Source organism: Macrobrachium nipponense, chromosome 22 (assembly GCF_015104395.2).
Source record: "Macrobrachium nipponense isolate FS-2020 chromosome 22, ASM1510439v2, whole genome shotgun sequence".
Taxonomy (NCBI): domain Eukaryota; kingdom Metazoa; phylum Arthropoda; class Malacostraca; order Decapoda; family Palaemonidae; genus Macrobrachium; species Macrobrachium nipponense.
In genome coordinates, this window is record NC_087213.1 from 69,217,421 (window position 1) to 69,232,420 (window position 15,000).

At 37.0% G+C, this 15,000-nt stretch overlaps 2 protein-coding genes and 1 long non-coding RNA gene across 6 annotated transcripts in view; 1 reads left to right on the forward strand and 2 right to left on the reverse strand.

Moving 5' to 3' along the window:
• The window catches only part of LOC135198786 (proton-associated sugar transporter A-like), a 216,099-nt gene extending 213,189 nt beyond the window's left edge, over positions 1-2,910 (reverse strand). The window contains exon 1 of the mRNA XM_064226727.1: positions 2,398-2,910. The gene's annotated coding sequence lies outside the window, so the exon portion shown is untranslated. The remainder of the gene's footprint in view (positions 1-2,397) is intronic.
• LOC135198789 (uncharacterized) overlaps positions 1-15,000 on the forward strand; it is a 358,657-nt gene that overhangs the window by 317,960 nt on the left and 25,697 nt on the right. The window lies entirely within an intron of this gene.
• Positions 9,986-15,000, reverse strand: part of LOC135198788 (uncharacterized) — a 44,670-nt gene continuing 39,655 nt past the window's right edge. For all 3 annotated transcript variants that reach the window (XM_064226733.1, XM_064226732.1, XM_064226731.1), the window contains exon 6: positions 9,986-12,401. In XM_064226733.1, coding sequence (XP_064082803.1) covers positions 12,212-12,401 — 190 coding nt within the window. In that variant the 3' untranslated portion in view covers positions 9,986-12,211. The remainder of the gene's footprint in view (positions 12,402-15,000) is intronic.

Below are 15,000 nucleotides of genomic sequence, written 5' to 3' on the forward strand. Positions count from 1 at the left end.
CATAACGTTAAAAGATTTATAATTTTTTTCCTTTTTTTATTACAAAAATGTTATTCCCAAAATAGAAGGTTTATTAGCATATTTTCTTGAGACCAGATACTTTAAAAGATATTCAAGTAAAGTTTTTTCTTGTAATAAGTATTGCCCGCCCGAACTGATAGTAGTTGCGATAATCACTAAAATTAATGTTATGATGTCACTTCTTCAGTAGCGTGATCGGTATGGTCTTGACCTGCTACCTCGATGGCTGCGAGTTCGATTCTCGGGCATTTCACTGAGGGGTTAGAGATGTGTATTTCTGGCGATAGAACTTCACTCTCGACGTGGTTCGGAAGTCACGTAAAGCCGTTGGTCCCGTTGCTGAATAACCACTGGTTCCATGCAAGATAAAAACTCCATACCAACAAGCTTCAAAAATTCCAAAAGTTTTCTTTAGTATGGAATATCATGCCGCAATGGCGCAACCCGGCAATGGGTACAAGAATTTGAAATAGCGTTCTGCTGCAATATCTCTTTTCCTTGACGAGCGCTCCGCACATCATTCGCACATGCGCGTGCACACACACTCACACATATATTTCCTTTATACAGAGCAGAGTTCCTTAATATATATATATATATATATATATATATATATATATATATATATATATATATATATATATATATATATATATATAATGGTATTGTGTAAGGAATTTTACGAAAGTTTTATCTCTCTCTCTCTCATTCATTCATTTTACAAAGCTCTCAGTGACCTCTTATCTCAATAAGGTGCTCGTTTGAATACCAAAACACTTTCGATGTTTGTATATGGATATTAAATATTTTAGTTTTTTCTTTTGTCATTGTATGGATTGTTTCTCCTTTTCTACCTTATTTGAGCATGAAATCGACTAAATTATCATTATTCTGCGTACTTATGAGAGAGAGAGAGAGAGAGAGAGAGAGAGAGAGAGAGAGAGAGAGAGAGAGAGAAAATGAAACGATAAAAACTTGGTTTATCGAGATATCCCGATCAAATCGGAACTTATGACGAAGAGTTGCACAAACAAAGGAATTCGTGATTGTAACTTACATGGCCCTAAGCCCGGATAAAAAAAGGTGGGTTGAGCGCAGATTCAAACCCACAATGCAGAGAGAGAGAGAGAGAGAGAGAGAGAGAGAGAGAGAGAGAGAGAGAGAGAAACTTCATTATTAACCTAAACTGAGCTATGTGCTGGGTAGATGTTGATCGTAGCGGATAGACCCGGGTTGGAAAATTGGCTTGGGGGCTAGCAACCTACTCTAAAGAAGACCTCAGATAATCAAAATAGTTTTATATATATATATATATTATATATATCTATATATATATATGTTTATGTATATAATATATATATATATATATATATATTATATATGTGTGTGTGTGTGTGTGTATGTGTGTGTGTGGGGTGGGGAGAGAGAGAGAGAGAGAGAGAGAGAGAGAGAGAGAGAGAGAGAGAGGATGGGGGACTAAACATGACAAATAAACATTTATTTGTATTGATATTTCTCAACAATATTCTGTTATCATGTTTATCAGAAATTCTTGATAAATTCATATAATTTTCACGCATACATAAAAACACGTTTGTCAATGACTCAGTTTCCTAAAAATAGCCGAAAATACTTGTAAGAAAAGGAAGACATCTGGAACTTCCTTTTTTATGGGAATTTCGTAGAGAGCTTTGGAATTCCTGGGAATCCGTGCCATCAACTGTTTGCTGGAGATGAAAAGGGCATTTCCAGAGGCGATGGAGATGAGTATGCTTGAACTGGAAGGGTCTCAAGGGAAAGTGAAAATATGCACAGAAAACAAACAATCGGTCGACTTCGGGGAAGCAAAGCAAGAGGCGGAAGCGATTTAGAAGACTTTTGCTTCTTTTATGCATTCGTTAGATTTAGAAGCTTTTCAGTTGTTGTAACTTGCAATTCATCCATTAAAATGACAATGAATAAGATTCATTTCAATTTTTGCTTTAGATGCTTGTTGGGTACATTATTTAATTTTGCTTCAATAAACCATTTTCTTCCTCAAGGCTTGACTATGCTCTTGATATTTTGCAAATGAAAATATAGTTGTGTAAGATTATGCAAAAGATATCTATTGAGGCTACAATTATATTCTTTGTAATGAGGGAGGAAGATTTTGTCCTAAAGTCTTGATCTAATCACTTACGTGTTTAAACTTTTTCTCTGCAATTCCATGTTGCATATATCAATGGATTATGAAAGATAAAAGCATCATACCAATAGTTCTTGCAAGAATCGCACCATAATATTGGTTTATCAAAGGGCAATGACAAGTAAACCATTTTGAGAAAATAAAAACTCAAGATATTTCTTCTTCTCTAACAACATGAATGACTTTACCTTGTCAGATGAAGCTTTCCATCCGCGTGCAGTGCATTTTCTGTTGAACGCGTGCATTCCTTACAGTCCAGAATGGGATCTCTTGAAAAAGGGGGTCATATTGTTGCTTTATCAACTGAGAAATATTAATTTTTGTCAGTGTCCTCTCACTGTAAAGTTTCCGTGTCACTCGTTCATAGCAGCCTCCATGAATGCACAACAACGGAGCCAAGTTCACAACTTTATTTTTCAAGGCGACCCACTTGTCCTGGAGACAGTCGAAGTCTTTGAAGGCTCGGTTGATACTCAAGAGGAAAACAAATCTGTCGAGTTGTTTACCGTAGACAGAGATGAACCTCCTGATGGCTATTTGAATGTTCTACTTCGCCCAAAGCAGGAGGATAAGAAAAGGGGGATATATAAAAGGCAAGAGAGAAAGAGAGAGGCAGACAGAGATGAAGCAGTTCCAGACGCGTATATCAACAAGTGGGAGGAGAAAGTTGGCGCGCTCCGTCCCGCCTCGCGATCACCCAGCAACTGGTTCGGCTCAACAAGTCTCTCTCCCTCTTTCTCTATCTCCCTTCCCCTCTCTCTCTCTCTCTCCCTCTCTCAACTTGCAACTGCTGTTATATATATCTTTATATATAGAGCTTTTCCACCCCGCCCACGAAAACCTGATCCTAGGGAAACCCTCGCTTACTTACTGCTTTCCCCTTCGCCATCCACCACTACTAACCCCCTCCCCCCCCGAGACTTTCCTAAGCTTTTTCCCTTTTTCTGAGAGTTTGCCTTTTGTTGTGCCGTTGAGACTACAACTTCACCTCTTTTTTTATTTTTTTATTTTATTTTAAGGAAGAGAGAAAGGTAATAGGTGTCTGCACTTCACAATATGTGTTCTTATTGTGATTTACAAGACGAGGGCGTAAATATTGTCTGTCTGGAATATTTCTCGGCGGAAGAAATAAGGTTTGTGTGTACCGAGTCTCCGTTTACAGGGTAACTTTGCTGCAGAGAGACCTCAACAGAACGTGGGCAGTAAGGCGATTTATTAAGCTGCCTCCAGGGTTTTCTTTAATTTATTTTCGTAGAATACTTTAGGAAGCGATGAGAGAGGTTACAGTTTGGGTGTTTGTCCTTTTCAAAATTGCACTTTAGTTTTATGGGATGTAATATAAAATAGCTACACTGAATCTACAGAATATCAGTCCAAAGTCGTGCATACGTATCTTCGACGTTTTTTAGGTGTATAAGCCACACATATGTATAACTGAATCACGAAAATTTGGAAGGTGATAAATGCATAAATAAAGGTATAATCCACGAAGGACTGCTAAGTAAAGTACGTTGAGTCGAAAGATCTGGCAGCTATTCCAGTGTTTCACTTTCCTTCGTGGCTTATTATACCTTTATTTATACATTTATCACGTTCCAAACTTTCGTGATTCAGTTATATATATATATATATATATATATATATATATATATATATATATATTATATATATATGTGTGTGTGTGTGTGTGTGTGTGTGTGTGTGTGTGTGTGTGTCGAGACTCTTTTTCAAATTACTCCATTTTCTTTGGAGGTAACTGGCACCAAAAGCCAAAAGGTGGCATCTTTCCTTGTTGTTAGCACGTCTTTTGGGATTAGGTTGCAGGCCAGGCCCCCCCCCCCCCCCCTTCATCCCACACCCCAACTCCCCCCTCTTTTTTTTATTTCATTTATTTATTTATTTATTTTTTATACTAACTGAAGATGATGATCATTCACAATTACACTGACTTGTGCGAATATGCTAGATCGAACCACGGGCCTTGCAGGCCGCTACCCAGAGATTTTTTATGGAGGGAGGGGGGGGGGGCGAGTGGTTCCCAAAACTGGACCTTTTCTTCTATAAACGGCATTGCATATATAGGTATATACAAGATGAAATACCTGAAAATGTTATTTTAGTTATATTAAGAAGAATTGGGTATGCAGCCTATGCCCTTCTACCCAATTAGATGTTATTCAAAATACTGACTTTGGTTAACAGAATTTTACTTATAATGTTGAAAGTTTGCAATGAAAATCAAGAATATTTCTTCAGTTTTATTGATTGATTCATTTATTATGTTAACAATAACATGCATAATACTTTATTTGTTGTTATGTTATATACTTTGACTTAACAAATTGGCGATTCAAGACCGCGTTTGTCGTAACGGCCGAAAATTTGCTCATTACGACGCCATTACATGCAATTATGACCAGAGTCGCCAACAATCGCCATGAATCGTAACCGCGCTGCAAAGTTTGGCGATAAGCACCAAGTGATGATGAGCAACACTACCCAACACATACGCAGTCGAGTAGTGACAGCTGTCATTTGTCGCCATGTCATTGCGCAAGATGCAGCGCTGCTATAATGATGTCTCGACTGACGCAGTGGCATCGCCATTTGTCGTAATTAAATTGCGCATATCGTACGTGGCAATGGCGCGTGTGCCATCCATTTAAAACGTCCGCCATCACTTGGTGCACATCGGCAAACTTGGCAACAGAGTTACGATGCCGTCGTAATTCGGTAGTTAATACATGTGCGGCCTTGAATCGCAAATATGAGACCTGAGCCAAAAACCAAGTTTTTTTTTTTTTTTCTTCTTCTTTTTTTTTGCAGGCCCAAGGACAGCGTCTAATGGCAATGATCGCCAAAACCAGCCATTACGACGTGTGTGGCCTTGAATCGCCAATGTCTGAGTCGGGCATTACTTTTCTACTTCCATTTACTTGTTTTCTTGATAAGAATTGAATGTGAAAGACTTTCTTAATCCAAAGGAGTTGCCTTGTTAAGGGAACATACAATAGATCCTTTGTTCTGCGTTTTCAGGACAATTTCTCCCTGGTACTTCAAGTGGTGTGATTTTCCCTCTAGGATGTCGCTAGGATAATTTCGGCTAGGATATCTTCCATAAACATTGTTTTCAATGGAAAACTTCCGTTATTGTTCTTATGGTCTACATGACAGTCTTATTGGCTGTGCCACATAATGTTTATGCTTCTGTACTTCTGTATCTGTAAATTTAAGAGAATCTGAAGTGTACCCTATAAGCACCAAAGCACCACGCTTCTGTGCTGTCATTTACTCGTTTATCAGCTACTAAAGCATTTATTTTCGGCTGTTGTTCATTTATTTATTTATTAAATTATTTGTATTTTACTGTACTTTAAGTGTCTTAACTTGCTTCATTGGTTGTCGGGAATCTTTCAATCATGTAACTGAAAAATTAGCTTACAGTATTTTAAAGAATACTTTCTATTTTATGAGCACCGTGGTATGGAAAATTATTTACTTACCGACCATAAACAGTTGTATCTGGAAGTATGCATAAGACGATGTTAATCTCCAGGGTTTGGTGGTTTAATAAGAGTTTATATTTACCTGCAGGGTACGCTCTTTTTTCCAGTGGATTATGCATTTTGTGCTGTTTGGACTATGACGGTGAAACATTTTATTCAAACTTCATGTTTTTATGCATCAAATAAATCAAAACCTCAATATAAGAAATTAGATTTGTTTGCCCGTTAGAGCAGTCTCACGATTTTAAAGCATCATTTTTATCAGTATGAGTCTAATGCTGAGCTCATGCACAGACTTGAATCAGGTGCTACTGACTTGCTTGTCAGGTCAGCTGTAGTATTCTGTCATTTTTCTGATATTCTCCATTTGAATGAGGAGACAACTGTTTCTTCAGGTCATTAACTGGACAGTGCAAACATGTTTCTGCCACGGTTGAGAGTCACGGAGTATCTTGGCCCCTCTTGAAAATTAACTGATCAGTATCGACCTTTTAAACTTGAAAAAATCACAAAATGGAGACCAAATTTATTTAAGAAATCCACAACTTCTTGCTGAGCGTTACGCCCCTTTTTCAGTGTGGAGACATTGAAGAGGGAGTTTAACGCTCCGAAACTGTATGGGGATTTCTCAGTTATATTTGTCCTTCATGTTGTGATTTTTCAACTACTTCTTGGCTGTTGACTCCATAAGACTACTGATTTATACAATTTATACAAAAGCTTGACGCTCCGAAACTGTATGGGGATTTCTCAGTTGTTGTGATTTTTCAACTACTTCTTGGCTGTTGACTCCATAAGACTACTGATTTATACAATTTATACAAAAGCTTGACGCTCTGAAACTGTATGGGGATTTCTCAGTTATATTTGTCCTCCATGTTGTGATTTTTCAACTACTTCTTGGCTGTTGACTCCATAAGACTACTAATTTATACAATTTATACAAAAGCTTGACGCTCTGAAACTGTATGGGGATTTCTCAGTTAGTATATTTGTTCTCCATTGAGTGTTATTATTATTGTTATTATTTTGCAACTAATTCGTGATTGTTCACTCCAAAAGACTACTAATTTAGTTAGTCAGTATATCAACGTTTTCATTAGGACCAGTTTGTTACCTACTGCAACTTGTTCCAGATTTTTAAGGGGTTTTGCAGTATTCAGGAATGCTTTGTATTTTACAAGGTGCTTGTACTATAGTAAATTCACATTAACCGTGCATCTGATGTCTAGGCCAGTCCCTTACGACGCTCCTGATTGGCTGTTGATAAGCCAACCACAGGGCTGGAAACTCTCGGTCTCTCTCGAGAGTTCACACAGGCAGGATCTGTTCCACCTCTCGTGAGGGATACTTTTAAAAGACGTATCCCTCAGGAGAAGGGGAGCATACATCCTGCCTATGTGAACTCTCGAGAGAGACTGAGAGTTTCAGCCCTGTGATTGGCTTATCAACAGCCAATCAGGAGCGTTGTAAGGGACTGGCCTAGACATCAGATGCACGGTTGATGTGAATTTACTATAGTATAAACATGTCATGCATTATTGATCATGATTTTATAAAAAGATAAAAAAAAAAAGATGGGATGTTATAAGAAACTTTGGCGTGTTCCATATCAGGGAGTAGGAAAATTCGTACAAGGGACCCACTTTGAGTATTAGAATTCGTGTCAACAAAATCGATCCCGAGAGACCAGCCAAAACTTGGTTGAAAATGACAATGTAACAGTTTTTTGCTGATCAATAGGAAAAATGTTATTGGTAATTCAGATATGAAAATGCTGGAAATAATACGCCTGCATAATTAACAAAGATGTTTGGAGATGAATAATTTTGATGGTCCTCCAGACTTAAATTTCATAATCAATCATTCAATCAACAAAGATGTTGAGACCATCATTCTATGGCTCCATAGTGGCTGGGCTACTTTTCCTAGCATTCCTCGTGGCTCTCGAGGTAACAAAAAAATACAATAAATAGCGCTTCAGTGGCGTGGTCGGTATGGTGTTAGCTTGCCACCTCGTTGGCCGCGAGTTCGATTCTAGGGCATTCCACTGAGGTGTGAGATATGTGTATTTCTGGTGATAGAAGTTCACTCTCGACGTGGTTCGGAAGTCACGTAAAGCCGTTGGTCCCGTTGCTGAATAACCACTGGTTCCATGCAAAGAAAAAGCACCATACAATACAAACAAACAAACAAATGAAAAAAAATAGTCCTTGCCTTTGTTCTTCCAAGTTGGTGTCCAAATTATTAATATTATACTATTTAAGGTAGAGAACATTAAAATAATGATTTGTATTTATTGTTTTAAACAAATGTCTATGGGCCGTGTTTGTCAACACGGCACAAGAGTTCCCTTGAGCTACATTTCAAAGGCTATATTAGCGTGATGGCTCTGGTTTTTAACGACCAATGTTTATCCTTTGAATGTTATACTGATGTCGTGCAATTGTAACTTCAAAAGTTCAAGGGAAAGTGCAATGCATGACTACCCTAATGCTTTCCCCTTTTGCATTTGAGTACATTTTCATCTATTCATTAATTTAGTTTTCTTTCTTCATAAGTGAGATCTCTTCTTTCTGTATAACGTTTTACCTCTCTTCTTACTGCTTCCTATCGAACACCATATTCTTTGGAGGCTTGAATTTCAGGCCAGTGCCCCCTGTGGACTTGTTCCATACGAATAGGGTTCACCTTTGTATAATAATAATAATAATAATAATAATAATAATAATAATAATAATAATAATAATAATAATAATAATAATAATAATAATAATAATAATAATAATAATAATAATAATAATAATAATAATATATAAGAAAAATAACCATAATGATATAGGAGCTTCATATTATGTATTGTTGCCGATAATTTTTCAGTTACAACTATCAACTGAATTTAATGATCGACGGGATAACTGCTGGATTGGTTAGTTGTTGATGGTACCTTGATTGTTGACCTTGAAATTAAGAGTAAATTTTGTTTATTATCTTTTAAGATTTTTCTTGTAACATGATTGTTGATCTTTCAGATATAAGTTTTATTATTATTTCTCTTGTTGACCCTAAAGAGAAACTAGTACAGTGACAGATGATAGGCTAAAACTCTCAGTACCATCCTTAACAGAGATCTGGAGAGGGTCAGTGAGTGGCGTAATCACCTGACATCTATATTGAACTCTAACAGTATAGGACATTTCTTTTTTAAATCGTACCACGTTTTCACTCGATGTTCATTTGTTCTCGATCATTCTAAGCACTTAAACATTCTATGTGTTGCCTGTGATTGAAGAATTCTTCATAGTACTTGGGAATATATTTTGTAGTACACTTCATAATTAGGAATTGTTGATAAGCCTTCCTGCATCTACAGTGATGAAATGAATATTACCTTCTATAGGTTTTGGTTCTAGAATTCGTGGAATCTCCGTGTGGGTGCCATCAGCATCGTTATTCCTGTAACGTAAGTCAGAACTGACATTTTGACTGCAATGTAATATTTTGAATATTCCAAATACTGAGGAGCGGAAGTACATTTTGTAATAAACTATGGTGTGTATCGATGAAAATGTGTAGATTTTTCCATTCATATTATTAGAAATCTTCATGCATATATAAAAAAAAATCCACCATCTGGAGGAAGTCACCCAGTTTATGTTTCCACTAGAATATGTAGCAAACTTGTTCATATATTCTTGAGATATTTTGTGAAAATCTGTCTGGTGGAATTATTATTATTATTATTATTATTATTATTATTATTATTATTATTATTATTATTATTATTATTATTATTATTATTATTATTGTACCTGAGATTTGATCACTGCTTCACTGCTTAGCTTGAATCACATTTAAAATCACTCAATATAGACAAGAGTGCTATGTTGAAAAAGATCAAAACATTAGTCATTTAATTCCAACTGTCTCTGCGAATGATAGAAATTCTTCTTGTCTACCTCTGAAAGTGGAAGTAGTGAAGAATGAGTTGCATTTCTTTTCCTTAGTTTCTGCCACTAATATTTGCTCCCACACATAACTGAAGGCCAAAAAATATATTAATGTTTGCGTATGCATGTAATGCACACAGGATAATAAGGTCATACGCTCGAGAGATAACTAGCCAATAGCAAACAGATGAAATTGAAGTCTTTATTTCCTTAATGACCACAAATTATCGTCAAATAGTTTCATCTTTCTTCGCTTTACACCTGTACCGTAACAATAATAGATAAGAAAAAGTAAGTAATGAGAAAGAAAAGGGCGTTCATGAAGACAAATATTGTTTTACTGAATTTATAAACTTAACATAATACATCAGAATATTGTAAGTATGTACACAGTAAGTAAATATTAAATGAATATGTTTTCATACAGTAACATGCTTGTAAAGCAAACCTAGCGTGGGATCGTCATCTGTTGAAAAGCTAAGTACAATAGACAACAACAACAAAAATTCAACAGTTTCAGTAAGCAAAATTAGTTGACCAACTACTAGAATACAAATGAATATCTCAACCTGTTTCATTTAGTAGTTCTTAGATTTTACTCCGTGGTATACATAGTAAAAAGAACACGCTATAATTAGCTTAACAAACATGATTGCTGTACCTCTAAAATGAGTATAAAAAAATAAGTCCCTCTGATCGCATCTAGACTAGCAAAGGGAGGTTGGCAAAAGACTCGAATGAATGGTTTTGTTTCGTCAGCCTCCCTGTGCTCCCTTAGAAAGCATCTCGAATTGTGACTTCTGTAGTACATAATTGAGCACATCTTACGTCACCTAAAGAATGAAATATACCATTTTGTTTAATGCATTTTTTAAATTATGCAAAATGCAGTACATTGCTGTCATCGTCACTGATCTTCAACTTGATTGGCTTAGTATCATTTGCTAATTTCATTTCCCTGGCAAGATTGATCCCAGAAAGTTCATTCTCATGAATATAACGACTGGCTTTTTAACTATTATAATTATTATCACTACTATTATTATTATTAAATAGCGGACCCTTTACAAAGACGACAGAAAAATGCGCGGACGACATCGACCGATGATGTAACAGGCGGTCGCTAGTTAGGAACTTATACAAAAACGAACAGAAAACAAATGACTATCGTCGTGTTTCCATCAGTTCCGAATAATTCATCGACTTTGCGATTCGTTTGGTTCGTCCGGTCATAATTCTCATGACGGTTCTCTTGCGTGGTCAGGTCTGCATTGATAAACGTCTTTTTATTATTCTCCTGAATAAAAGAATATATATTAAGTCATGTGAAGGAAATCGTAGAAAGTGGAAGATCATTTAAAACAAAAAGGATTAAAAGGAACTGTTACCACAATATCAAACTTTTGGTTTATTGAAGACGACCAGCGACATGTATGTTTTTTTAATTATCGTTTGATTATTATATTTGCCACTTGCATAAAATTCATCATGCAAGACTAGTTTTGGGGGAAGGGGGGGAAACTATGACTAGCTGAAATATGGAAGCTTTATCGGTATCGACAGAGAGATGCAAGTACTGTTTCGATTCTATCCTTATCCCGCTCACCTAAATATATCATTATGCCCCGTATAAGGGTAGTGCCGTCATTGCACCTCACGGGGTGCACTGTAGGCATTACTCAAGGTTCTTTGCAGCCTCCTTTCGGCTCCTAGCTGCAACGCCTTTCATTTCTTTTACTGTACCTCCATTCATAACTCTCTTCCATGTGGCTATCCACACTGTCCTAATAATGATTTCAGGTTTTCCTCTTGTTACACCTTCCTACCTACTCTCAATTTCCTTTCCAGCTCTGAATGACCTCGTAGGTCACAGTTCTTGGCTTTTGGCCAAAACTCTATATATATATTCATTATTCTACATATATCATTTTATATCTTGCTCTCGGAATGGATCTTAAACTCTAAGGCTACCCTGATCACCCGTCAGTTCACTTATATGTGACCACAATGGTCAGAAAAGAAGAAACGCCATGAAGGTCATACTTTAGACATTCTGGAGTCGTCTGATTTCACACTTTTGATTAAAACCATCTCTTCGTTAGAAGATGATTATACCAGAGGCACTACTGATCTATGAACCTTTGTCTTACGTGTAACTTAAATGTAGGAATGGCATCCCTGATTACTATCACACTTGGCTCTCTAAGTATCTCAGGCGCAAGAGGGCAACTGCAGATGCTTAGATTTTGCAAGATTGCAAGACATCATCTTGATGGACGAATAGCTACCACGGGCAGGAATGTTGCAAGGATTATCACAATACTGGAATGCATATATTTTTCCCCTTCCCTGACCCCTTCTGGATGATGTGAGTATTTGCTGTAGAACCAGACTCCAAATTTCATTCGTAAGAGCTTCATTACGTATTCAGACACCAGGATGAAGTCGTGACAGATCCTCTCCATTCCGCGTCACTGATAAAATCTTTTTCGAACTCGTCAACTTCCCAAAAGCTTGTGCGCCGCCGCCGTTGTCGTTCCCTGGAACTAGTAGAACATCCTCCTGGAAGTCTTCACGTTTCTCAGAATGTCGAGGAGCTGGTGTCTGGAGAGCGGACACAAGGGATACAGGTCCTGACAGGGAGAGGGATCCAGACCCGTTACCAGCTGGCCCATGTGGGCTGCCAGCTGGTACGTGTAGACCGGGGAACCAGGGCCTTCCAGCACGACGTAGTTCCTGGAAAGAAAAATGCAATGAGCGTTCCATTATCGTACGTATCTTTCGGTGAATTCTGAAACTGATGCTTTTCATTTTAATATTAATTTATTTATTCATTTATTTACTTATTTATTTATTCATTTTTTGTAATTAACTACGCATCAGGACACAGGGTATAGATTTGGGAGCAAATCCCCGCCAAGCAAGGATGCCATGGTTAGGTTAGTTGCCGTTGGGATCCGTTATAATCGTAACATCATTACTCATTTTCGTTTAATTGTCCTGATCTCGGTTTATACTCGTTACAAGATCAAGATTAGAGTAAATTGTAGATAGCTTATCTTAGACCAGAGTTATTCATATATGTTAATATATCGGTGGATGTTTTAGGCAAATATGCCATGCACGTATTTCACTGTATAGAGATATGAAAGCTACGTATATATACATGTGTTAAATGGAAAACTAGGTTTAAAGAGCTTTTTATATTTCCACTTTAGAATTTTTTTTCCAAGAGAATGCATTCTGTAGTAGATTCACATCGACTCTCAGTCTCTCTCGAGAGTTCACATAGGCAGGATGTATGTTCCACCTTTCTTTAGAGATACGTCCTTCAAAAGTATACCTGAGGAGAGGTGGGACATACATCCTGCCTATGTAAACTTTCGAGAGAGACTGAGAGTTTCCAGCCGTGTGATTGGCTTATAAACAGCCAATCAGGAGCGTCGTAAGGGCCTGGACTATACATCAGAAGCACGGTTGATGTGAATCCACTATAGTCGTATATGTATGCCCATAGATAACATAAAAAAGAACACAAACATACGAATATACAGATCTAATCTTAATATCAGTCGAAAATATTGCGTATAATTGATGATATATATATTTTTTCTGCGCGGGCGCAGTTTCTTTTTTTTCTTCTGCTTCTTCTCGGAGGGAGGCATACAGAAATTATAAAAATGCAATTGTTTATTGTCATCCAAAAAACATTATGTGATCATCAAATACCCTGCAATTTGGAACTACTGGTAGTCCTACTTTATGAAACAGCCCTTACAAATATATCCCTCTGTGTCCGAAATCGAGCATAATTATGATCAGGACGTCATACAATTATTTAAAACCTTGACAGTGACTTGAAACTCGATTCCTATCGTGAACAAACCTGCTACATTCACCAGTCCTTTCTCGGGTATTGTGAATATTAGCATGTATTTCCGACGGCCGTGTTGTATGTTGGAGTCGATTCCTAACTGAGAATCCATATGTCTGCAGAAAACATTCCCATTTTCCATCCTTACCTTTCAAATGCACAGCAGTAGTTTCTGACAAGTCCAAGGTAACTTTCTGAGCAATAAGAATTTAATTATTTTTTTTAATCTTGCCGAAATCAGTTTATAGAACTCTGTTCAACTAACAGCATAAAACGACTGCCTACTCGACGGATATCTCAATTGACCATACGAGCCAAACTTCTGGACACGTTTCCAAGTCATGATTCACGATACCAAAGAAATTTTGAATCACCTTAATTACCTGGGAGATATATGGAAATATGACCTTAAATATTAGTTTGTCTGCAAGTCCACGTAAGCAAGCATGGTCAGAAGAAATACTATGCTGCCGGATTTCAAACTTCAACTTATATCCAGTAGAGTTAATCCTAATCAAATATATGCAGGACTTAGTTTCAGACAGGATTCAGGAAGACTGAAAATGAGTTCCAGTTGAGAATATCGTAAACGAGTATATTAATCAATGAGAATAGTTAAAATAAATATCTATAAAATGCAAATAATACCATAGTCATATTTATGTAAAATGAAGCACCTACGTAGATATAAAATTGGAAATCAGAATGCAAGAAGATTTGGTAAATATATAGATAGTCAGAGTGCCTGACAGTGCTTCATGTCAGAGCCCTTCATTATCTTTCAAACGTCTTTGGCAGATGTTTACATTGGCATTAGAAGCTGGAGTGGTAACGCTTCTCGTTTATTAGAATCTATTATAGCTGTTGGTTATGAGACTATACATGACAGTTGACATGTTTCAGAAAATTGATTTTAAGATAAGGCTAACGTCATAGCTATGGCAGATATGTGTGTAAAAATCATTTTTCAAAATAAGAGACTGGAGAGGACATAGCAAGTGTGCGAAATTCATAGCTTACTACTGTTGGAAATGCCTTCAGAAGCCTTGTGCAATTCTAGACTTTAGGAAAGTGTAGACGTGGCCTAGAGACCAGATAAGACAACAGTAAGGTTGATCAGATGATAGTCTAAGAAAGAATTGTGTAGCGGCTGGAGGAAGATTACAGTCAGTGGCATTATCGGAGTTTATTTCATAGCTAAAATTAATTCCTGTGCAGTGTTAGTATGCTATTTTGGTCACAGAGAAAATGCGTTTTTCCTCTTACCAAAGCCACTTGTAGTTTCCCTCCGTCGATAGTTTTTAAGCACGACTTTCCATAACTGACGAAAGTTCAACGTAGTTTTCTGTTTAACATGTATTAAGTACGGGAATTGATACAGACTTTGGTTCATGGGTGTGACCAGACGCTATCATGACCTTGTATTCAGATATATTCCCAACCAAAAACAGTGATTTTCCT